Consider the following 18501-nt stretch of genomic DNA (forward strand, 5'->3'; position numbering starts at 1 on the left):
ATGAGGAAATTGTTTGGTATAAAGCGACATAGCAATTTGGACGGGGAAGAAGAAAATGAGAGCCCGTCCACGGTGAGGCATCAGCCTATGGCTACACCTACAGGACCAAACCGGATACTGTTTGAGACGACACATCAATCAGATTCCAGCAGTAGAGGATCTGTATCTAAGCGCAAACAATCTATTCCTACCAGCCACCTATCGTCTGCATCGTCGGATCATATTGTCATTGCTCAGGATAATAGAATTGAGATTCCAGCTCACACCGTCAGACGAAGGGCAACTCTACCAAGCCTCATACTCACCGAGGACGATGATACCAAGGGTTCAATCTACTCGAACCTTTCTCCCACGAGTACACGACCAGTGAGTGTGGTCATTGAGAGCCATGAAGACCGTGAACACCAGGAGGATCACGAGGACACCAAATCGCAGCCAAGCTTCAGAGCACATCGACGATCGAGAAGTGCAGATGCACTAAGAGACCTTGTGCGACATCATCGGATGTCCCCAATCCAATGGCGGCGACGCAGTGACGAGATCAAATTTTGGAGAACGAGTGTACTTGAAATGGATGAGGGCGACGAGCTTGGGGGAGTACAACCTACTGATAACGGCCAACTCAAACCAAGGATGGACTCATTGCCAGAATGTGAGAAAACAAAAAGCGCCAATGATGACAGCCTTCCGTTACAAGATGTCTCTACGTCAGCGCCATTCCAAATCGAGAGTTTGATCGCCAGCATGGCGGATCCCGATGCAACGGTTGAACAACGACTAACAACAATCGAAGTTAAACTCATGGATCTGGAATTTGCAATCTCAAAAATCCAAGGTACTGACAACAACGTCTTCTCCAAGCCTCCAGTGAGCTCCCCGGAACCCACGAAGGAGTCTTTGTCTCCAATTCCGGCCCCAAGATCCCCCAACGATGCATCATCAATCGTCAGCGAAGCCACAACCCAAAGCTCCGCATCGTTTGGTGGCGGCGAAGATCGCCCCATCAGCACCGCAACTCTACGACCCAACATGGTCTACTCCCAACAGCCACCACCCTGGCAAAACAATTCCTGGTCCTCCATGAACCTCCACGGAATCTCCATCGAGCAGTACAGTGCCCTCGTAACGCTCGTCCGTCGCGAACAAACCGCTCGAAAAGCGCTAGAGAATCAAGTAACGCAACTCCAAGAAGAGATGCAACAGTTCCGCCGCGCGTCGGGTCTACCGGCTTCGCCGCCGGGGACGTTATACCCTATTCCCAGCCCGGATTCAGATGATGGCAAGTTTCGACGACGGACTGGCTCTTCGCGGAAGGATTCGACTACCAGTGGTGATACGAGGATTTCCGATTCAAAAAGGCGAGACAGTATGAAGTATCGACTGACTAGAGAAAGGCATGACTCAAACATGATTTGAGATACCTACTCTTACCACCATTTTTCTTTTATTCTTTTGATTTTGTCGCGGCACCGATGGATGCCGTTCGATATGCGAGTTTCTTGATACCACTAGCCGTTTTTTGATGCAAAAGACTACTCCTTTCATTCTCCTTGTTTTGTTTTTTTTTTCGGGCTTTTGGGAAGTGCCCAAAAGTTTATTTTTCTCGTTACCCTTTTGAGATACGTTGATGCCGCTCTTGACATACTAACGGGTTAGTCTATACTAGAGTGGGCATGGAATGTGATGATGGCTGGCCAATGAGCTAGATGCCAGGCACAGTTTGGATGGACAGGATGTCGAGATGAAACAAACTTTTTGTGAATAATGAGCTGTTAGACATGGATAGTCCAATATAATCACATCTATCTCCAAGGCCACAAAACAATTTCGAGCTCTGTGTACGTATATCCATAAGATGACGAGATATTGATAGGTGAAGAGTAGTCTTAGGTCATGCATGAATAGCGTCTCGATACCACGTCCGCAGGTAAGTGCGTAATTGGGTATTGGTTAGGCATGGTAAAACAGCATACTACGTGCATTTTGTCGTAATCCTAGTTTCGAGGTTGGCTCATAGCATTAGCTTCCCTCCACAGAGGTTTGACCTTGGTAAATCTTTTCAGGCTAAGATTGGTACATCATTAAATCGAATAGTAAGAGTCGCTTTCGTCTTCCGGATGCTGTGTGTCTAAGCCCTAAGTCAATCTCGGCTTTGCCTAATTGAGAAATAGTCCATGTCTGAACCTAATTAAGCAGTCTGAGTTCTGGAACCCTAACCCAATAACCCAAAGAAATTATATTACCGAAAATGGAATCCATAAGTTCCCGATTTGGTCTCACTGCGCCTTGACTGGTCCCCCGTGTATGTATCGACTACAACAAGCATGGCTTGCCTTACTGCTCCCTACTAATGTCCCCAAAGGGAAGGCTTTTCGACACATCATCCCGAAACCACAATTTCATCACCCAGTCACTGAGCTCATCCCCGTCCATATTCAGCTCCTGAAGCCGTGGGTTCGACTTGTATCGATAAATCTGAGACGTTGAGTGCCTCAAGTGATGTAATATCCATCCGTCGATGAATTTGTAAATATTGAAATCTCTGGCTTGTGCCTGCTCGAAAAAGTTGAAAGGTTCATCTAGCTCAGAGCGCCATAACAGATCTCTATCCTGAGGAAGACCTTCTTTGATATCAATATCTAGTTCTGTTTCGACTCCCCATTGCAGATTTGTCGGAAGCGATAGACCTTCTTTTTCGCATTGTTCACGTATTGAAGCAGCAGTACTCATTCCTCGTGATATTATTTCCTCTAGCTCGAGACGTTGTGACTCGAAATTGTCAAGGAAATATCGAGAGCCTTCGTCAAGAGACATATTTACAAGAGCTAATGAAGCCTCTCGTCCGGTTACTTCGGCATGTTCGAGCAAGAGTTCGCCGAGCCTTTCTTGATACATCCGGACTTCTCCTATCTCAGAGAGATACTTTTCGACTAATGGATGTAATTCCATCGGAGCGTTTATCGTGCCCGCAGTATTCGAATCGTTTTCGCTCATTGCCCACATATCCTGAGTTCCTTGATCGACATCGCGACAAGGCAAAGTCATGTCCAACTCGGTAGCATGATCCTTCCTAGAAAAGCCTTGTAGCATTTCTGCTACATGTGCCTGTTTTTGTTGTAATGAATTCTCTTCTACCTCTAATTGACGTTGAAAATTTTGATACTCGTTTTCGCGAAGTAAGTAGTCATCGGATTGCTGGTTTATTGTTTCAAGGGAACGTGCTTGTAGTGTTACAGCGTCTGGCTTAGTCTTTTCTAATGACGCACTGCTTAGCGTTGACTTTATTCGTTGTAAAGTATCTGCCCATTGATATATTTGGGCAGTCCTTTTTTTGTCGAGATCAGAGCGCAGTTCGGCAAGTTGAACTCGCATACCAGAGACCTTTTGTTGGTCTCTGATCACTGTTTGAATAGCCTCTGAAATTCTCCGAGGCAGATCTGAATGCAGGAAGTCATTGTTTAGGAGACGTCCTCCCTGAGGCAATCGATCCTGGCGGTCACTGTTTCCCACTGTATTTTCCTTCGCCTTGAAGTTGTTCAAGCCATGTATAGCCCTTTGTCCAAATTGATCTAAGGAATTCCATCTAGTTGAGATTCCATTGTGAATATTGACACCAATTGCCGCTTGATGACTCCCTAATGATAGCGGCGATATTGGCTCAATCGGTATGAGGGGCTTCTCCGCGGCCGGTGGTTGGCTTATGTGCAGATCAGCCGGGCGAGGGGATGTAAGTCGCATACTGTCTGCTCTTCTCTTTGACATGGTATAGGATAATGAACGGTGCTTTGGGCAGTGTTCGTCCCTGGTCTGAAAGTCGAGCGGCATACTATGGCATCTTCGTAATGTATTCATCCTCGTTGTTTCAATATCAGATAGATATTGTCGCTCGTTTCTTCCTAGCTTAGTGTGCCAGAAAAGAATTAGAACATTTTAGCGATGGTGTGCATCAATGCTGCATGAGTTACTATTGATCCAACACGTGAAAAGAAGACGAGAAGGTCATAGCTTCCAACCTGATAAGGCAAGCAGCGGTTAAATTACAGAGAAAGTCAGCTGATCAGCATGGTGCATTTACCATGTTACGGTCACAATTCCAGTACGACGTACAGTACTTACGGGCATAATTCCAGCCCGAAACGAAATTTACGCCGTGGCTTCCTCAGGCGGCATTGGCGCACGCGGACAACTAGTACAACGCCCTTCCTAATTAGGAAGGCATTTCTCTCCCTTCTCCTCATTCCCATCTTGTTCCCCAACCCCGATTGTTCCGAGTCCTATCCACCCCCCTCCCCTCCCCTCCCCAGTCATGCACCCTATCACAAACTCCCCATGCAACGCTGCTGTCCGTCGTTTCGTCCAGAATGCGAGATGACACCATCTACCGCATATCTTGCAGCGTGTCATCGCTGCATATCTACTCGTCCAAGTTATTCCAGCAGATTTAGCGGCTTTCGTACAGCTCGGCGCCGCTTACCAAGAACCTCATTGGTAGATTCGTACTTTCACCGTGAGATATCAGGCATCAAGGCGGGTGAGCAAGTACGCAGCATATAAGATGGTGTCTTGGTATCCATCAATTGAGCCTCATTCCCGTTGTTCGGGATATATGAGCAAGGAAATGATGTATCACCAAGGATGGAGCTTCTTATCTGGTACATTTGTGGAGCGCGCAATTGCGTTGTTGATACGGGCCCAACTTTTGTACGCATCAAGAGTGGGTATATGCTTGTATATGTTATCAATATCGAAAGCACTTGGGCCTTGCTACCTGACCTCAAGCGGTAGCATTTATTACCTAGATACATAGGTGGCAATTGAATATGGCTCACCACGGCCACCAATATGGTAATTCACCCTCAACGTACCCAATCATAAGCCAATATTCTTGTGAACAAGAAACATAGACGTGACTGATATCTGACCATCGCGAGTCATAGGCTACCAATATTACCCTAATCAACAGCCTTACAGGCACGACTTTGAGCCCGAATACGGCAATCAGTGGGTAACTCTAATTTATAGGTCTATTGAAATGCAGCTGATTTGACTAGCAACAATGCTGGCCGTGAGCCACCTCCAAAGCCACCACCAAAGCCAGACGTTGACAGGGAGCCATGGGGTCACAGGTCCTCTAATGGTATGACTGAGACACATTTTGCTGGCATGGTGCCTCCGCAACAGTTGTCGCCAACGGCTGATTTCAATGAACGAATGTGGTATCAACAGAATAGCCAGCTACCCAACAACCACTATTTGACACCAGACTCGATTCCCCGAACCCACTCTGGTCGCAGACATAGGCACCGTCCCTCTCTTGAAAGGGGTAAGTAGCACTGAAAGCGTCGTAGATGGATTGGTGACTGAGTGTAGAACAGTGTGGACCAGGATGTCGAATGATTATTTCACGCCAGGCAGGGTGAGTAACTTCCATGCCTCTTGGTTGTTAACGTTTCGAGGCTAATTTTCAGATCTTTCTTATGCGCTGGGTTGAAAATGCCGGTCAAACAGAGGGGACAAGGAGTGGCAACAGTGAGATCATCACTGATGGGCACGGCAACAGATACTTTTGCACTCCGCGTCGCATGATTGTATTATCCACTATGCCGGGCAGTAACAGTTCGACCTGTGTGTAAGCAAGCCCGACTCTGAAATTTCATTCAGTGGATGGAGCGCTAATTAGTCAACCTTGGCTCATCCAGAGGTATATACACCTATGGTGGGCAAGGATTAGCGAAGCCTGGCATCCATGTCGAAAGCCATGCGGTTTTGTACGATGAAGCAGGAGAAGGGCCACGGATGACCTCCAGAGAGCCACAATTGGAACGAGATCCACTTGCTGTTACTCTTGATTCACCTACAGAGCGGCTGGATCATATGTCTCGTGCGAATTTCGGAGACTTACATACGATCCAGCACAATATCAAAATCTGCCACATCGGCAAGATTTCCGGTGCTTCCATGCCCACATTCTACGCCTATGTGAATGAGAGGCTCAATGCGCTTCGCTATCCGTAGGCGAGATCATATCGCACTCCTGTGGCCGGTCCGCAGACTTTCTCACGGACATCATCAACTCGATAGTCATGCATCGAGTATGCAGACTATTTTCTTCTTACATCATCTTCTGTCTCCTTTTCGTAAAGAAATTTGCATGCAACGATACGATATCCAACGCGCTTGATTAGTGATTAGTTTATGTTCTTTGATTTATGATTTTCGCGCAATTGCTCAGGACGCAATTATCCAACGGAACGACTTTGCAAGGCAAAGATTCAGGTATACGACAGAATGGCTGAAACAAGACGAACAATACGTTTTTTCGGTTTGCTTCTTGTTTGAACTTGTACTCAGATTGAATGTCCTTAGATATGAATCTCATGATGAACACTTTTCGATGACAAGAAGATGAAATGTTTTGATAAAGTAGACAAGTGGAGTCGGTGGGTCGTAGGCGGTAAAGCGGAAAATGTGGCGGGCCGGATAAGTTCTGTAAGCTTCAAAAATAATTTTCTTCTTATCGAGCAAAAACATCGGCAGCTACTACTGGTTGCAGCAAAAGCCTTGACACGATTTGATATAAATAAGCAAAGATGAAGCGCAAGCTAGATGCCAACGATGTCCCCTCGACAGATGCGACCGAAGGAGACAATGAATCGCAAACCACATTTGAAAATCTCGCTCTCGATCCGCGGTTACGCCAAGCGTTGGTGAAGGAAAACTTCTCGAAACCGACTCTCGTTCAGTCCAAGGCTATACCTTTGGCTCTTGAAGGGAAGGATATACTAGGTACTATATCATGGACAACTATTGGATTTGTGCGAGTTTGTGCTAATTGAATGTGATCAGCGAGGGCGAAGACGGGGTCGGGAAAGACTGCAGCATACGTGCTTCCTGTGTTGCAATCGATCTTGCAGAGGAAATCGGTACGTTATAATCTAAATTCATGGAGCGAAGAATTGAAACTGACTGTTTCCGTTGACAGAACGACCCTTCCTTGAAAGCAACCTCTGCTCTCATCCTAGTCCCCACCAGGGAACTCTCCGAGCAAGTCCAACGAGTCATCACATCCTTCTCCTCATTCTGCGGAAAAGATATTCGATCCGTCAATTTGACCCAGAAAGTGTCCGACTCGGTTCAACGTGCCATGCTCGCTGATATCCCCGACATTGTCATCTCCACCCCGGCACGAGTCGTCTCCAACGTGAACAATTCCGCTTTATCTCTGCACCACCTCACTCAATTAGTGATTGATGAGGCTGATTTGGTGCTTTCATATGGTTACGAAGATGATATCAACGCTTTGGCCAAAGCTGTTCCTCGAGGAGTCCAGACATTCTTGATGAGCGCAACTCTTACATCTGAAGTCGACACGTTGAAAGGCTTATTCTGTCGAAACCCAGTGATTCTCAAATTGACCGAAGCCGAGGATGAAGGCGGCGGTATTAGTCAATTCGCTGTCCGTTGCGCTGAAGACGAGAAGTTTCTCCTCACATACGTTATCTTCAAACTACAGCTCGTGAAGGGTAAATGCATAATCTTTGTTGGAGACATTGATCGTTGCTACCGTCTCAAACTGTTTTTGGAACAGTTTGGTATCAAGAGCTGTGTTCTCAATTCGGAACTTCCGGCCAATTCGCGTATTCATGTTGTTCAGGAATTCAACAAGGGTGTATACGATATCATCATTGCCGCCGATGACCAAGAAGTCCTCGGCACGAAAAAGATCAAAAAGACAGCTGCAATCACAGATGCTGACAACAACGAGAATGGCGAGGACGCCGAAGCTGAACTCGAAGAGTCCAGTGACGATGAGGTCCCAGCCGAAAACACGCAGACCAAAAGTAACAAGAAGCAAAAGCTCTCCGGCAAACAAAAAGATTACGGTATCTCGCGCGGCATCGACTTTCAGAACGTCGCCTGCGTCCTAAACTTCGATCTCCCCACAACCTCCAAATCCTACACTCACCGTATCGGCCGTACGGGCCGCGCCGGCAAGACAGGTATGGCACTCTCCTTTGTCGTCCCCAAGGACGAATTCGGCAAACACAAACCCACCAGCTACCCAACAGCCAAACACGACGAAGCCGTGCTCGCCAAGATCACCAAACGCCAGGCCAAACTCGGCCATGAAGTCAAACCCTACCACTTTGAAATGAAACAAGTTGAATCCTTCCGCTACCGTATGACCGACGCTCTACGCGCCGTCACGCGACTTGCAATCCAAGAAGCGCGTGTCCGCGAAATCAGGCAGGAACTTATCAAATCCGAGAAACTGCGTCGCCATTTCGAAGAGAATCCCGACGAACTGCGCCATTTGCGACACGACGGCGAAATCCGCGCAGTGCGGATACAGCCTCATCTCAAGCACGTTCCGGATTATCTGATGCCGTCAAAGGGCAAAAAGGGCCTTATGGCTGAGGATTCGCAGCGACGCGTGGGAATTGGGAAGACGAGTGAGAATCGTATCCGGAAGGCGAGGGAGAGGAACAAAGCCAAAGGAAGAAAGGCGGGCGGTGGGAAGAAGTCTGATCCGCTCAAGACGTTCAATGCGAAGGGGAGGAAGAAGTAGATTAGACCATGATGCGGGTTAGGTATAAAAGTATTTGGAAGGTTAATTGTATATAGGAAATGGAACCGGTGTTCATGCATTCATTCACAGTCGCTCTTAATTTATAGTCTAAAAGTACAGTGGTTTGTCATGAGTCTATCTTGGCCAATACCTTCTCTAGGACAATTTGTTCCTCAACTCCCTCCCCACCAAAAGAGAAATGTATCCATTTCCCACCGCCTTCGCGACGTACACGATGAATATGTTTCTCAACCCGACGAGCCTTGCGTAGAGTTTCCTCATATGCTTTCCGCTCATTGACTCGACGCTGCTGTTCGCGCGCAATCGCGGCCTCCCGCAGGTCTTGCTCCGTAAGAACAGAGGTTAGATCATCGTCTGGGTTTCTCGCTTGTCCAGGTTGCCGCTGAGATGCCGGTGAATGTCTGGATGCCGCAAGTGGAATGAACGAAGGACCCAAATCATCCATATCCACCTTCTGCGATGGAATCCAGCCAGGACCAAGTCCAATCCACTCTACGTCTCGCCATGATCCATTCCATGCTGACGACAGGGTCTGGAATGGTTCATCGTCGTGCAAAGTACGCCCGTCCCAGCTAAGAGCTTCGAACCATTCGCCACATCCTTCCAAATCCAGCCATTTGAGACAATATGTCGCACGAGATAGCCTTCGTAAGATATTGACAGCTTCGACCCAATTATTTTCATCGGCGCTGTATGTATCCGTTCCACCGGCGGCGAATGACACGGATCTCATGGTTGGATGTGTAATTCTCTCATTTATGAGATTTGGGGTAAGTGTCGGAACTGGCCAGTGAGCCAAAGATAGGTGTGTGAGCGTAGACATGTGTGAGAGTAGATTAAGAAGCGAGCCCCAGCTGACTGCTGTGCGCCTGGGATGAGCAAATGACAGGTATCTCAAATTCGGGAACCGGAGAACTTCGGTCGGTGACTTGAATAGAGGTGACTGCGGTGATGAAAGCGAATGCGCTTCAAGTTCATCGTCATCTATCGAACCCTCACTGTCGTCCCATGAGGCGGGAACGATCGTCTCGCTCTTTGTAACCGGATCATTTGTTTCTTTGCGGGTGAGTAGTAGCTGCTTGCTCAAGGCCTTCATGCTAATCCAGTTCCCGATAGCGCCACTCAGATCCAAGCGAGTAACATACCCGACTTCGGCTGCAGATGCTTCTGGCGATGCGAAAAGGAAATCGAGGGTGTGTGTCGGAGACACACTGTCAAATCTTGAGGCATGGGTAGCAATGTAACTCAATATGAGGAGCTTGAGGCGACTCGGGACTTCCATAAGGAATTCATTATCATACTCCAGATGCCACGCCCAGTTGATCGCCATTGACTTCATCACGGCATGTTGCAAGCTATCCTTCGGCGGAAACTGCACCCCCGGTAATCGTTCAAGTCGGTAAAGTACTAGATCGTGGCCTAGCGAGACACCCTGATTCCGATCCGCGCTCTCATGCGATGGTGCCTGAGTTTGCAGCCAACTGGATGGTGGCGGAGGGCCGGGAGTTCTTCGAAAGAACCGCCCGCCCACCGGACGCACATTTGATCGCGGTCGTGGTGGCGGCGTCTCTGGAACATCAAGTATATTCCGGAGCGACGGATGAAGGCTCCGCTGCGTCACTGTTCGAGAGGTATTCGAAGGTCCATCGTTGGGCGAAGTGACCTGGGTTCGACGAAGATGTTGAATGAGGTCATTTACCGACTGGTTGTCAGCGGTTGACCGTGAGGCGCCGCCATACTGTCGCTTGGTGGTTGAAGATTCTAACGAGGGATGAACAGTACTAGCAGGTTTGATAGAGGGGTACTTGTTGTGCTTTTTGGGCATGAAGGACAACAAGCCGTAGGATGGACTGTATGGGTAGAAGGAAGGAAGATAATTCTTGCCATTGGAAAAAGAAGTAAGTAACCGCGCAGCCTCAACGCTAGCTATACAATATCGCCGCCACCTTCCATATTGGGTTACTTCGTGATACGACTTGATTTTACAGTATCCATAAGAAATTGAATTATTTATAGGCCTCGTCTAGCTGTGACCAAAGGCATGATCTATATTATACAGTTCTCCCTCAAGTGTCCCGCACCCAAGAATCATCAAGCATTTTACCCTCCCTCTTCGGACCTTCTTGCGCCCAAGTTTGCGCGAGACTCGCCTTGGGATCCTCATCTGAAAGACCTCTCGACCGCCTCAACTCAACCACAAGCTGGCGAACTCTGCTGGTGCACTCTTTTCGTAGCTCCACAGCTTCTTCTCCGAACATTAACTCCTCATTCAAGACACCAAGTGGTAACTGTGCTACTGATGCGTTCCGTTTCGCCGCTTTTTCTTTTAGTTTTTGCCATCGTTGTCGCAAGTCTCCGAACACAGCTTCTGTGTCGGCCTTATCACCAAATGTAATGCTAATACGCTTGAAAAGTCGAGGCAAGAAGCGTGGAAACGCACGATCTTCATGCATGACTTCGTCTGTGCCTTCTATCCATATCGGTACCACATCGGGACATTCAGACGACTCCAGGATAAGTCGCGATACTCCCCATTTGAAGTAACGCATGACTTTCTTCGGAGACTGGTGTATCATTCCTTCCGGGAAGATATGGATCCATGAGTACGAATTGCACGCATATGATGAGGGAGCTATAATCGAATCCTCGCCGGTGGTCGTGTACGCAGTGGGAAGATCGGAGAACGGATCGACGCAAACATTTTGCAGACTCCAGCGTTGGCGCTCGATATTTGCAAAATGAGGATCGGCGGGGAATGGTCCTTTCGAAAGAAGCCGGATTCCCTGGGTCATTGTTGGTTGAAACAAACCGCCGTAGGGTGAGTAGGCAAGACGGTGCGTTGGCAGAACCTGTCCTAGTGTGAAGAAGGCTGCTCCGGCACTTCCAACCAGTCAGCCACATCGTTGCCAACCCAGTTGTAAGTCGTGTCCTTACCGAGTAGCCCAGCAAATGTCATGACTTCCAAATCCCCATCGTCGGTTATAGGAAGGAAGGTTGAAGTGGTATTTGAAAGGCAAAGCTCCCCACATCAAAGGGTCATCCATACTGGTTTCAATATCAGCGACATGTTGCAGTTGTCGATTATAGTGTTGTTTGACGTACGTACACGCTAATATGATTCGATACTATTCGCAAATCAAGCAATTAGTCTTGACATCATTGCAAAAACAGTCGAGAAACCAACCTGTAATTAACCCTCTCATTCTTTTTGAAGGATCTCGGCGGGCGTCTAGTAATTCCGTAAACTTCTCCAGACCATTGACCTCCAATTTACTCAATCCCAGCAAAAAGCCCCGGCATAGGGCGCCAATTTCGAACATAGTCAGTGACGAGCAGGCCCGCCACCAGGCAGAAGGCCGGTCGGTTGTTGCTCCTAAAGACATGATGGTATAGCTGGTTGGCGCCCAGTTCACGCACGAATGGGCTAGATCCCCAGTTCAAGAACAGTTCAGAGCATTGAAATACAACAAATATAATAAGACAAACTCGAAGAGAAAGAGAAGAGAAAGGAGCGACTGCGACTGAATCAGAGGAAGAAAACAATTGTTGACCTGACTTGCGGGATCTTCAAACTGGCCACTGACGATTGGAGCCCGTGACTCGTGGATGCGCGCACGGGCCACTATTCGTCCTCCGCGGCTTCTCTGACTTCGCTGCAAGTTCCGACACTTCACGATCCTCTCAGAGCTGTTGACTGTGCAGCTTCCACCGCCATTTACAATGTTTAAAGTCACTTCCCCTCTTTTAGGAGGTCTGCTATGGTAATTCTTCCTTCCTGCCTCAAGACTGCATCCCAGAACCATCCCAGGAGAAAGCATAGCTAACAAAAACTTTTTCTACGTCTACAGGAAAATCCCATGGCGCCTCTCCAGTCGCCAAAAATTCCGTCAACGCAAACGTCTCCGCGCAGTCGATAACGTCGTTGACACAGTCGCTGCAGCCCTCGAACGCAATGGACTTCCGCAAGTGAAAGCAGTGGAGCGATGGTACGCCGAGATGCCACGGGAGGAGGAAATGTTGCCCAAGGATAAATACTCGATATACGACCGGAAGGAGAAGACGTACCGCAAGGGTATTCACAGTAAGTTTTTACCATCAGAAAATGTTGCTGAAAAGAAACAATTGTGGGAGAGCATGGTGTCTAATATATGTTTGTTGCAGAACTGCCCAAGTGGACGAGGGTCAGTCAACGTGTCAACCCTCCTGGTTTCTAAGCTGCGACCACATCGGAATTATTTCAGATTATGCATATCAATCGCATACCACACCGATTGTCTCCCAAACTTATGGCAAGGACGATCTAATACCCAGGTGGTTTGGACGGTACGCCGGACCTCGATTGCCATTGTACTCAAACATCCTACTGTATATTACTGGCTTTGATGAACATCACCATCAAGCTGCATCTATGTCACTTTTAAGCATTTTCTAGTTGGAATCGTCTTGGGCGTTGAATGTGATATTAAGGGACAGGTTAGCAAAAAGGAAATCTATGCAAGGTTGCTTTCTTGCCGACAACTTTATTCATCGTCTAATCAGCACTTACTATCATCCAAGTAGACAAAATAATATCTTGCGGTATTCCATGCACGAATAATAATACGAGGCAATCCTTCATTTGGGCTCGCAGGGAAAAGAAACATAATCATGAACAAACGACCTCGGCATGGTTGCGCAAAAACTCTCTCTGAGCCTCTTGTGAACTTGCAAAAACATCCATTCGTTTCTTCCATGCGTCAGCGGGGTCATCATTGAGTTTACCAACCACCTGCCATTCCTCGAGTTTCGCCCATTCACCAATACCACCATACCAATACGCCGTTTTCTGCCTGCTTGGCATTTCGAATCCTTGCGGTGGTCGTCGAAGCATCCAGTTTGCTGGGTCAATGACTGCGTCGGGAGTATCTTCTGTCGAACTTGTGAATATCTCAGCTGAACGCACTCTTGCCATACCGTGTTGTCCGCGTGCTTTATTGATAGCAGCTCTCCAAGTCTCAATTGATTCGGCGCGCAATCTCTTTCGGTGTACTATGGCCAACCCTTTCTGACGATCAATTTCCTCAAGATAGCCTGCCCCAAAATCACATTGTGCGTACCGTCGCATGTATTCAACTGACGCACCGCAGGGATTGGTGTAAACGAGCCATTTCCCATTGTTGGCCCAGTTTTTTGGTAGTATGGGAAACTTGAAGCCACGTTGGCCAGGCCGACACTCATTATCTACCCACTCAAGGTGTCTATACAGTGTGTCTACAAAGCGCCATTCGACATCTTCGATCTTGGACTCTTTTTCTGCGCGAGCTTCGGAAACCGCGACTTGGTCAAGGTCAATCTGTTTGGAGTTCGGCAGCAAGTTGCCTGGGGGATTCGACGGATTAGAGTGGACGGGTTGCACCTTTCTGGGGATGTCGTTCTCATCAATAACGATTTCAGAAAATGACGCTATTCGAGGGAACGATATTTTTCCTAGGTCTATCTGCTGACTGGAGTCGCTGTTGCTGTGCATTATAATCAACGGACTTCCTGGTCGTCCCAAGGTTCCCGATTGATGTGGGAGAATTGATTGCAGACTGCCCAATTCTAATCGTGTCGCCCATATTCGGAGATGGTTCAATTGCCGAGTCTTGCGGACCATAGAACGAGTGAGAGAATCTCCCTTTGATACCTGATATCTAAAGGAAGTATGTTCTCTGAATCCTCTCTGCAGAACGCTAGCGACTCTTGGGATAGGGAAACCAGAATTATGATCGACACTTAGTACCTGATTGTTAGGTTTCAAGCAAAGGGGGTATGTGAGGTATGCGGATGAAGGCCGATGTGATAAATGATAGGTGTTGACGGCACTGGGAGCTCGCGGCATTTCTTGTTGCGTAGTGACACGATTGACAACAATCCGACCTGACTTCCGATTTACTAACGAAGTTCGCCTCAACCGTGATCGCAATGAACCAGGTCTACTTCTGCGACGGATCTGATCTCCTCCGTGATCCGAATCCCACCATAGCTTGCTGTAGTCATCCTTATCATCCCACGAAAACCAGTCCTTGAAGTTCGAATATAGACCCATCCACTTCAGCTTCTTGGTGTCGTATCGATCTTGTGGAACCCAGCCATACCATGTTTTGATATATCGCGTTTCGACCGGCTTTCGTTCTCTGAGGATTCTTCCCAATGTAAACTGGCGAAACAACGATCCAAGCTTCCAGATCAGAAATCCGAAACTGAACGCGGCGGATGTGCCAAGTAGGATGTATACGAGAACTCGGAAACGACCCAATTGATGGATCGCTGCAGAAGCTGCCGACTTGACTGAAGCAGGAGGGGGAGGAGATCTAAACCGCGGTTCTGGAAAGGGCAACGGCGCCATATTCCAATGCACGATTCTAGAATTTCGCCATAATGATACAGAGGATAATTGTCGAAAGTGAATAGAGACAGAATTATGAATATTTCTGTCGTTCGCACTGTTCAACACAGTGGTTCGAGGAAGGCAGGAACGTGACGTTCAGGAAGGAGCTAACGTATCTGTTTGACGACATATGTTTCCTCCTCACCTTGGATTACTCCAAAGGATATGAAAACAAACAAATCGACAGTGTAGGTGAGAGTCCAAGCATGATATCATAGTCTCCATACTTCCTGGCCAGACGGAACGACATCTATGTCGTATAGGCTAGGACTCAAAGCCTTTGCTAGCCAAAAGGATGCCGAACAAACCATCATAAAGATCTTCGTTTACAAATTTCTCAGATGAAGAACAAAACTTTCAAAGGCCTTGATCTAGTTCTATTGTTATTCCTAAATAACTCAATACAAGGCTTTGTTATTATCTGATATCTGCTGTAAACTATTCATTCTTTTGGCCAGATGAACTGGAATAACACTTACGAGTATATGACGCGTATTGTGCTAAATCACTGTCCATAATATGGCATATCATAGCTAAATAGGCGACAAAATGGATTAAAAGCGGAAATATGAATATTTTTAACACCCAACAATACGTCCACCACCAATCTCATATGCACATAGGCTCGTTCGTAGGCTTAATATATATTCGTGCCCTAGATTTGTATGTGAGCACTAAATTCAGCACCAGAATGAGGCCTCGTACGTGAGCGTGTGTCAACTGGATTAGGGGTTGGGGAAATTCGCGCATTTAATTAAACCTTACAAGCCTTCTATAAGACTGCCACAAGATTAATGACTTATAATATAGCTAACTCTCGTTATATATCCATGCTATGACAAAGGGGTGTTATCTTTCTTGGTTACAGTGAGGTGTTGATGGTTTATATTATGACAGTAGGCTTATAGAACACATTTCTCAATCACTGGGTAATTACCAGGCAGGAACCCATCGCCACGCTCTTATAACAAACCACTATTTGCCGCTATTTGTATGATCTATATTCTGGTGTCGCTTGTCTCTTAAAAATTTCACTGATCGTTCGGTTCACCGAGGAAATAAGACTGTTGATTTTTCCGGCTCATTCCGTAGTGTATATACTTATGTAAAGGCAAATTGGTAAGTTTCGGGGTTTAGCAATACAGGTGCAAGAATACCCGCAGCTGCACTCGACCTTGCTCCAGCAGGAAGCATATCATAGAAGACATCAGCAGCAATAGCCTGTAAAGCGGGCATGTTGCCAATCAGGCCATGTGCAAGTTGCAGGTGGTTGCCGTAAAACGCCTCGTGTGAGGTAAGCCTCTGTCAAGTAGTAAGCGTGAATTCCCTTCACAACAGATGTCCTTTGGATTTACTTGAGCCTTTGCATGTAATTTTTGGCTACCCATTGAGGATTCGGTTGACTGAGGGACATTTGTCTCTGCTGTGACTGTTTCGAACGCAAGCTTCTCAAGTTGGATGCACAGATGCAGCATGGGCTCAACGTGAAGCACTCCACATTTTTCGACATTGACCAGAAGCTTCACAAAATCACTAATGTGTCTTAAGTGAGATCGTGCTCGCACATCAGTGGGGTGCTTAAGCACAATTCCTACTAGCGCAATAAATGCAGACAGAGGATGGAACAGAGTCTGCCTGCAAACCATTATATTTAGTATTAATCGATACCCATGAATTACGTACATACCAGAGATCTCCAGGTGCTTGGAGTGGTAGTAACTGCAGAAGTTGTATTGATTCGTGAGCCATAGTCGCATGAATGGAGTCTGAAGAAATGGATTGTGAAAGGAACTTGACGTCGTTAACAGGCATGAGGTGCATTGCGAAACTGTGAACTGCACTCATAGCGCGATAGTAGACAAAATGTAACGAAAGGATAGGTTCCCTAAGCGGACGTACAGTCGACCAATTGATGTGGCCTGGCTGTATATTTGAAGGCACTTGTCCTTTCCAGTCCCCAAGCCGGTAATCCAGCTCCGCGACTGCTTGTAAACACCTTTCTGCACCGCACGTAGTGGTCTTTTCGGAATACAACTGGTTCTGAATGGCTGATTCAATCACAGCTAGCTGGGCTCGCAGTCGAAAGACAGTAGCTTCCACACGTATTTCTGAGACAACAATCTTTCCGGGACAACCGAGGCAATCAGAACTTGTATATCCAAGACTAATATCATCGTCGTTATAAGCGGAAGGCATTCCAGTTTTGATGGAGATATCTTTGTCGAGTATATATGCAATCCAGAACGCACGCTTGTGTCGCTCGGCTGTGATAGGCTCCATACCCACGTAGAAAGAGCTTTTATGAAAACCAAGAGTTGTGGACAGCCTCGCAGCGTCAGATATTAAAAGTGAGGTTGTGCGCGCGTCACTTGAACCTTGCATGAACAGCGCCATTGAAAGAAGCGCCTCCAGGGCCAGAATATCTGTACCGCGAGAAACAATTGCTGGGAATACGCTGAACGAATTTTTGAAGAAATGCCATGATAGATCTGTCATGTCACTATATGAATCCTCTGCTGCCCTGGACTGGATTGCAATTGCTATGGCAGAGTTCAATAGAGCCCAGCGTGCAGGGATTTTGTGAATTGAGGAGCTATCACTTGCGTATTGCTCATCTAGGAGCGGTATCAGAATAGAAGGGTCGAATAATGGCCACTGGCAGTTGATATTGTTAAAGGATAGCTCGAACAGTGATTCAAGGTGGGCCTTTGGAGGGAGATCCGTGAATATAGAACTTATGAACGGGCCACGGCGAATCTGGTCACGGAGCCGTCTCGCTGTGTTTTCGCCTGGGAGCGATGCAAAGAACTTCTCTCGAACGGCTGATATCTCACTGTTTGTTCCAATCGAGGATTTCAGCGTGGGTAAATCCGATCCCGAGATACTTTTTTCATAGGCCTGCCCAACATTCCAACTAGTCAAGCATTCCTCAGTATGCGGCGGAGGTGTACTAGATCGCCCGTATGTATTCACTAATGGTCTTACATCGCCAAATCCAAATTCTGAGGTCGAGCCGAGTGTCTTTGTGGCAATCTCATCTGAGCGGTGATCCGAAGCATAAGATGGTCCGGAGCTACCTTGATCTTGTATGAGCCCGGAGCGAAAAAGGGAATTTTCCAGACTCGCAATCTTCCTCTCTAGGTTTTGGACAGATGCATTCCTGTTTAGAAGATTTAGACCAATCTAGAGCATTCACATTATCATGTTAACTCACACTTTACCCCTACCCCGCTTCCTTGCTTGCAAATATATACAAGACAGCCCCTGCTTCCGACAAGCAGAACAACTTGGCAGATTCCCATCGCATCGCCTCTTTCTCGTCTTGCACGGTTGGCACGCCTAGATGCTTCAGATGATGGACTTGGGACCAGTTGGAAACTTACGTTTTCAATTCTCTTCTTGATATGGCTCTTCGACCCCAGGTGACCTTCGCTAGCAGATGTAAGCTCCATCCAATCAAGTTGGCAGGGTAGAGAAATGTTTGCTAGTAGCCGGTGTTATT

The 18501-nt window shown here is 47.2% G+C and overlaps 8 protein-coding genes across 8 annotated transcripts; 3 read left to right on the plus strand and 5 right to left on the minus strand.

Annotated features, from left to right (window-relative positions):
- On the plus strand, positions 1 to 1416 carry BHQ10_001158 (uncharacterized protein; the record flags this gene model as incomplete). Its single annotated transcript, XM_040873163.1, has 1 exon — positions 1 to 1416. One exon carries the CDS (start codon positions 1 to 3, stop codon positions 1414 to 1416), a length of 1416 nt encoding a protein of 471 aa, XP_040729663.1.
- A 918-nt stretch (positions 1417 to 2334) lies between these two features.
- BHQ10_001159 (uncharacterized protein) lies at positions 2335 to 3090 on the minus strand (the record flags this gene model as incomplete). Its single annotated transcript, XM_040873164.1, has 1 exon — positions 2335 to 3090. The coding sequence occupies one exon, from the start codon at positions 3088 to 3090 to the stop codon at positions 2335 to 2337; it is 756 nt and encodes a 251-aa protein (XP_040729664.1).
- Positions 3091 to 6590: 3500 nt separating this feature from the next.
- BHQ10_001160 (uncharacterized protein) lies at positions 6591 to 8569 on the plus strand (the record flags this gene model as incomplete). The annotated part of the gene is made up of 3 exons (XM_040873166.1): positions 6591 to 6786; positions 6847 to 6923; positions 6983 to 8569. The coding sequence occupies 3 exons, from the start codon at positions 6591 to 6593 to the stop codon at positions 8567 to 8569; spliced, it is 1860 nt and encodes a 619-aa protein (XP_040729665.1).
- Positions 8570 to 8696: 127 nt separating this feature from the next.
- BHQ10_001161 (uncharacterized protein) lies at positions 8697 to 10415 on the minus strand (the record flags this gene model as incomplete). Its single annotated transcript, XM_040873167.1, has 1 exon — positions 8697 to 10415. One exon carries the CDS (start codon positions 10413 to 10415, stop codon positions 8697 to 8699), a length of 1719 nt encoding a protein of 572 aa, XP_040729666.1.
- A 241-nt stretch (positions 10416 to 10656) lies between these two features.
- On the minus strand, positions 10657 to 11973 carry BHQ10_001162 (uncharacterized protein; the record flags this gene model as incomplete). The annotated part of the gene is made up of 4 exons (XM_040873168.1): positions 10657 to 11470; positions 11525 to 11635; positions 11697 to 11715; positions 11775 to 11973. 4 exons carry the CDS (start codon positions 11971 to 11973, stop codon positions 10657 to 10659), a joined length of 1143 nt encoding a protein of 380 aa, XP_040729667.1.
- A 337-nt stretch (positions 11974 to 12310) lies between these two features.
- Positions 12311 to 12804, plus strand: BHQ10_001163 (uncharacterized protein; the record flags this gene model as incomplete). Its single annotated transcript, XM_040873169.1, has 3 exons — positions 12311 to 12351; positions 12439 to 12671; positions 12752 to 12804. 3 exons carry the CDS (start codon positions 12311 to 12313, stop codon positions 12802 to 12804), a joined length of 327 nt encoding a protein of 108 aa, XP_040729668.1.
- A 431-nt stretch (positions 12805 to 13235) lies between these two features.
- Positions 13236 to 14957, minus strand: BHQ10_001164 (uncharacterized protein; the record flags this gene model as incomplete). The annotated part of the gene is made up of 1 exon (XM_040873170.1): positions 13236 to 14957. The coding sequence occupies one exon, from the start codon at positions 14955 to 14957 to the stop codon at positions 13236 to 13238; it is 1722 nt and encodes a 573-aa protein (XP_040729669.1).
- Positions 14958 to 16100: 1143 nt separating this feature from the next.
- Positions 16101 to 18451, minus strand: BHQ10_001165 (uncharacterized protein; the record flags this gene model as incomplete). The annotated part of the gene is made up of 4 exons (XM_040873171.1): positions 16101 to 16301; positions 16355 to 16634; positions 16687 to 18182; positions 18383 to 18451. The coding sequence occupies 4 exons, from the start codon at positions 18449 to 18451 to the stop codon at positions 16101 to 16103; spliced, it is 2046 nt and encodes a 681-aa protein (XP_040729670.1).
- Between the last annotated feature and the right edge of the window lie 50 nt (positions 18452 to 18501).

Source organism: Talaromyces amestolkiae, assembly GCF_001896365.1.
Source record: "Talaromyces amestolkiae strain CIB chromosome Unknown scaffold1.1, whole genome shotgun sequence".
Classification (NCBI taxonomy): domain Eukaryota; kingdom Fungi; phylum Ascomycota; class Eurotiomycetes; order Eurotiales; family Trichocomaceae; genus Talaromyces; species Talaromyces amestolkiae.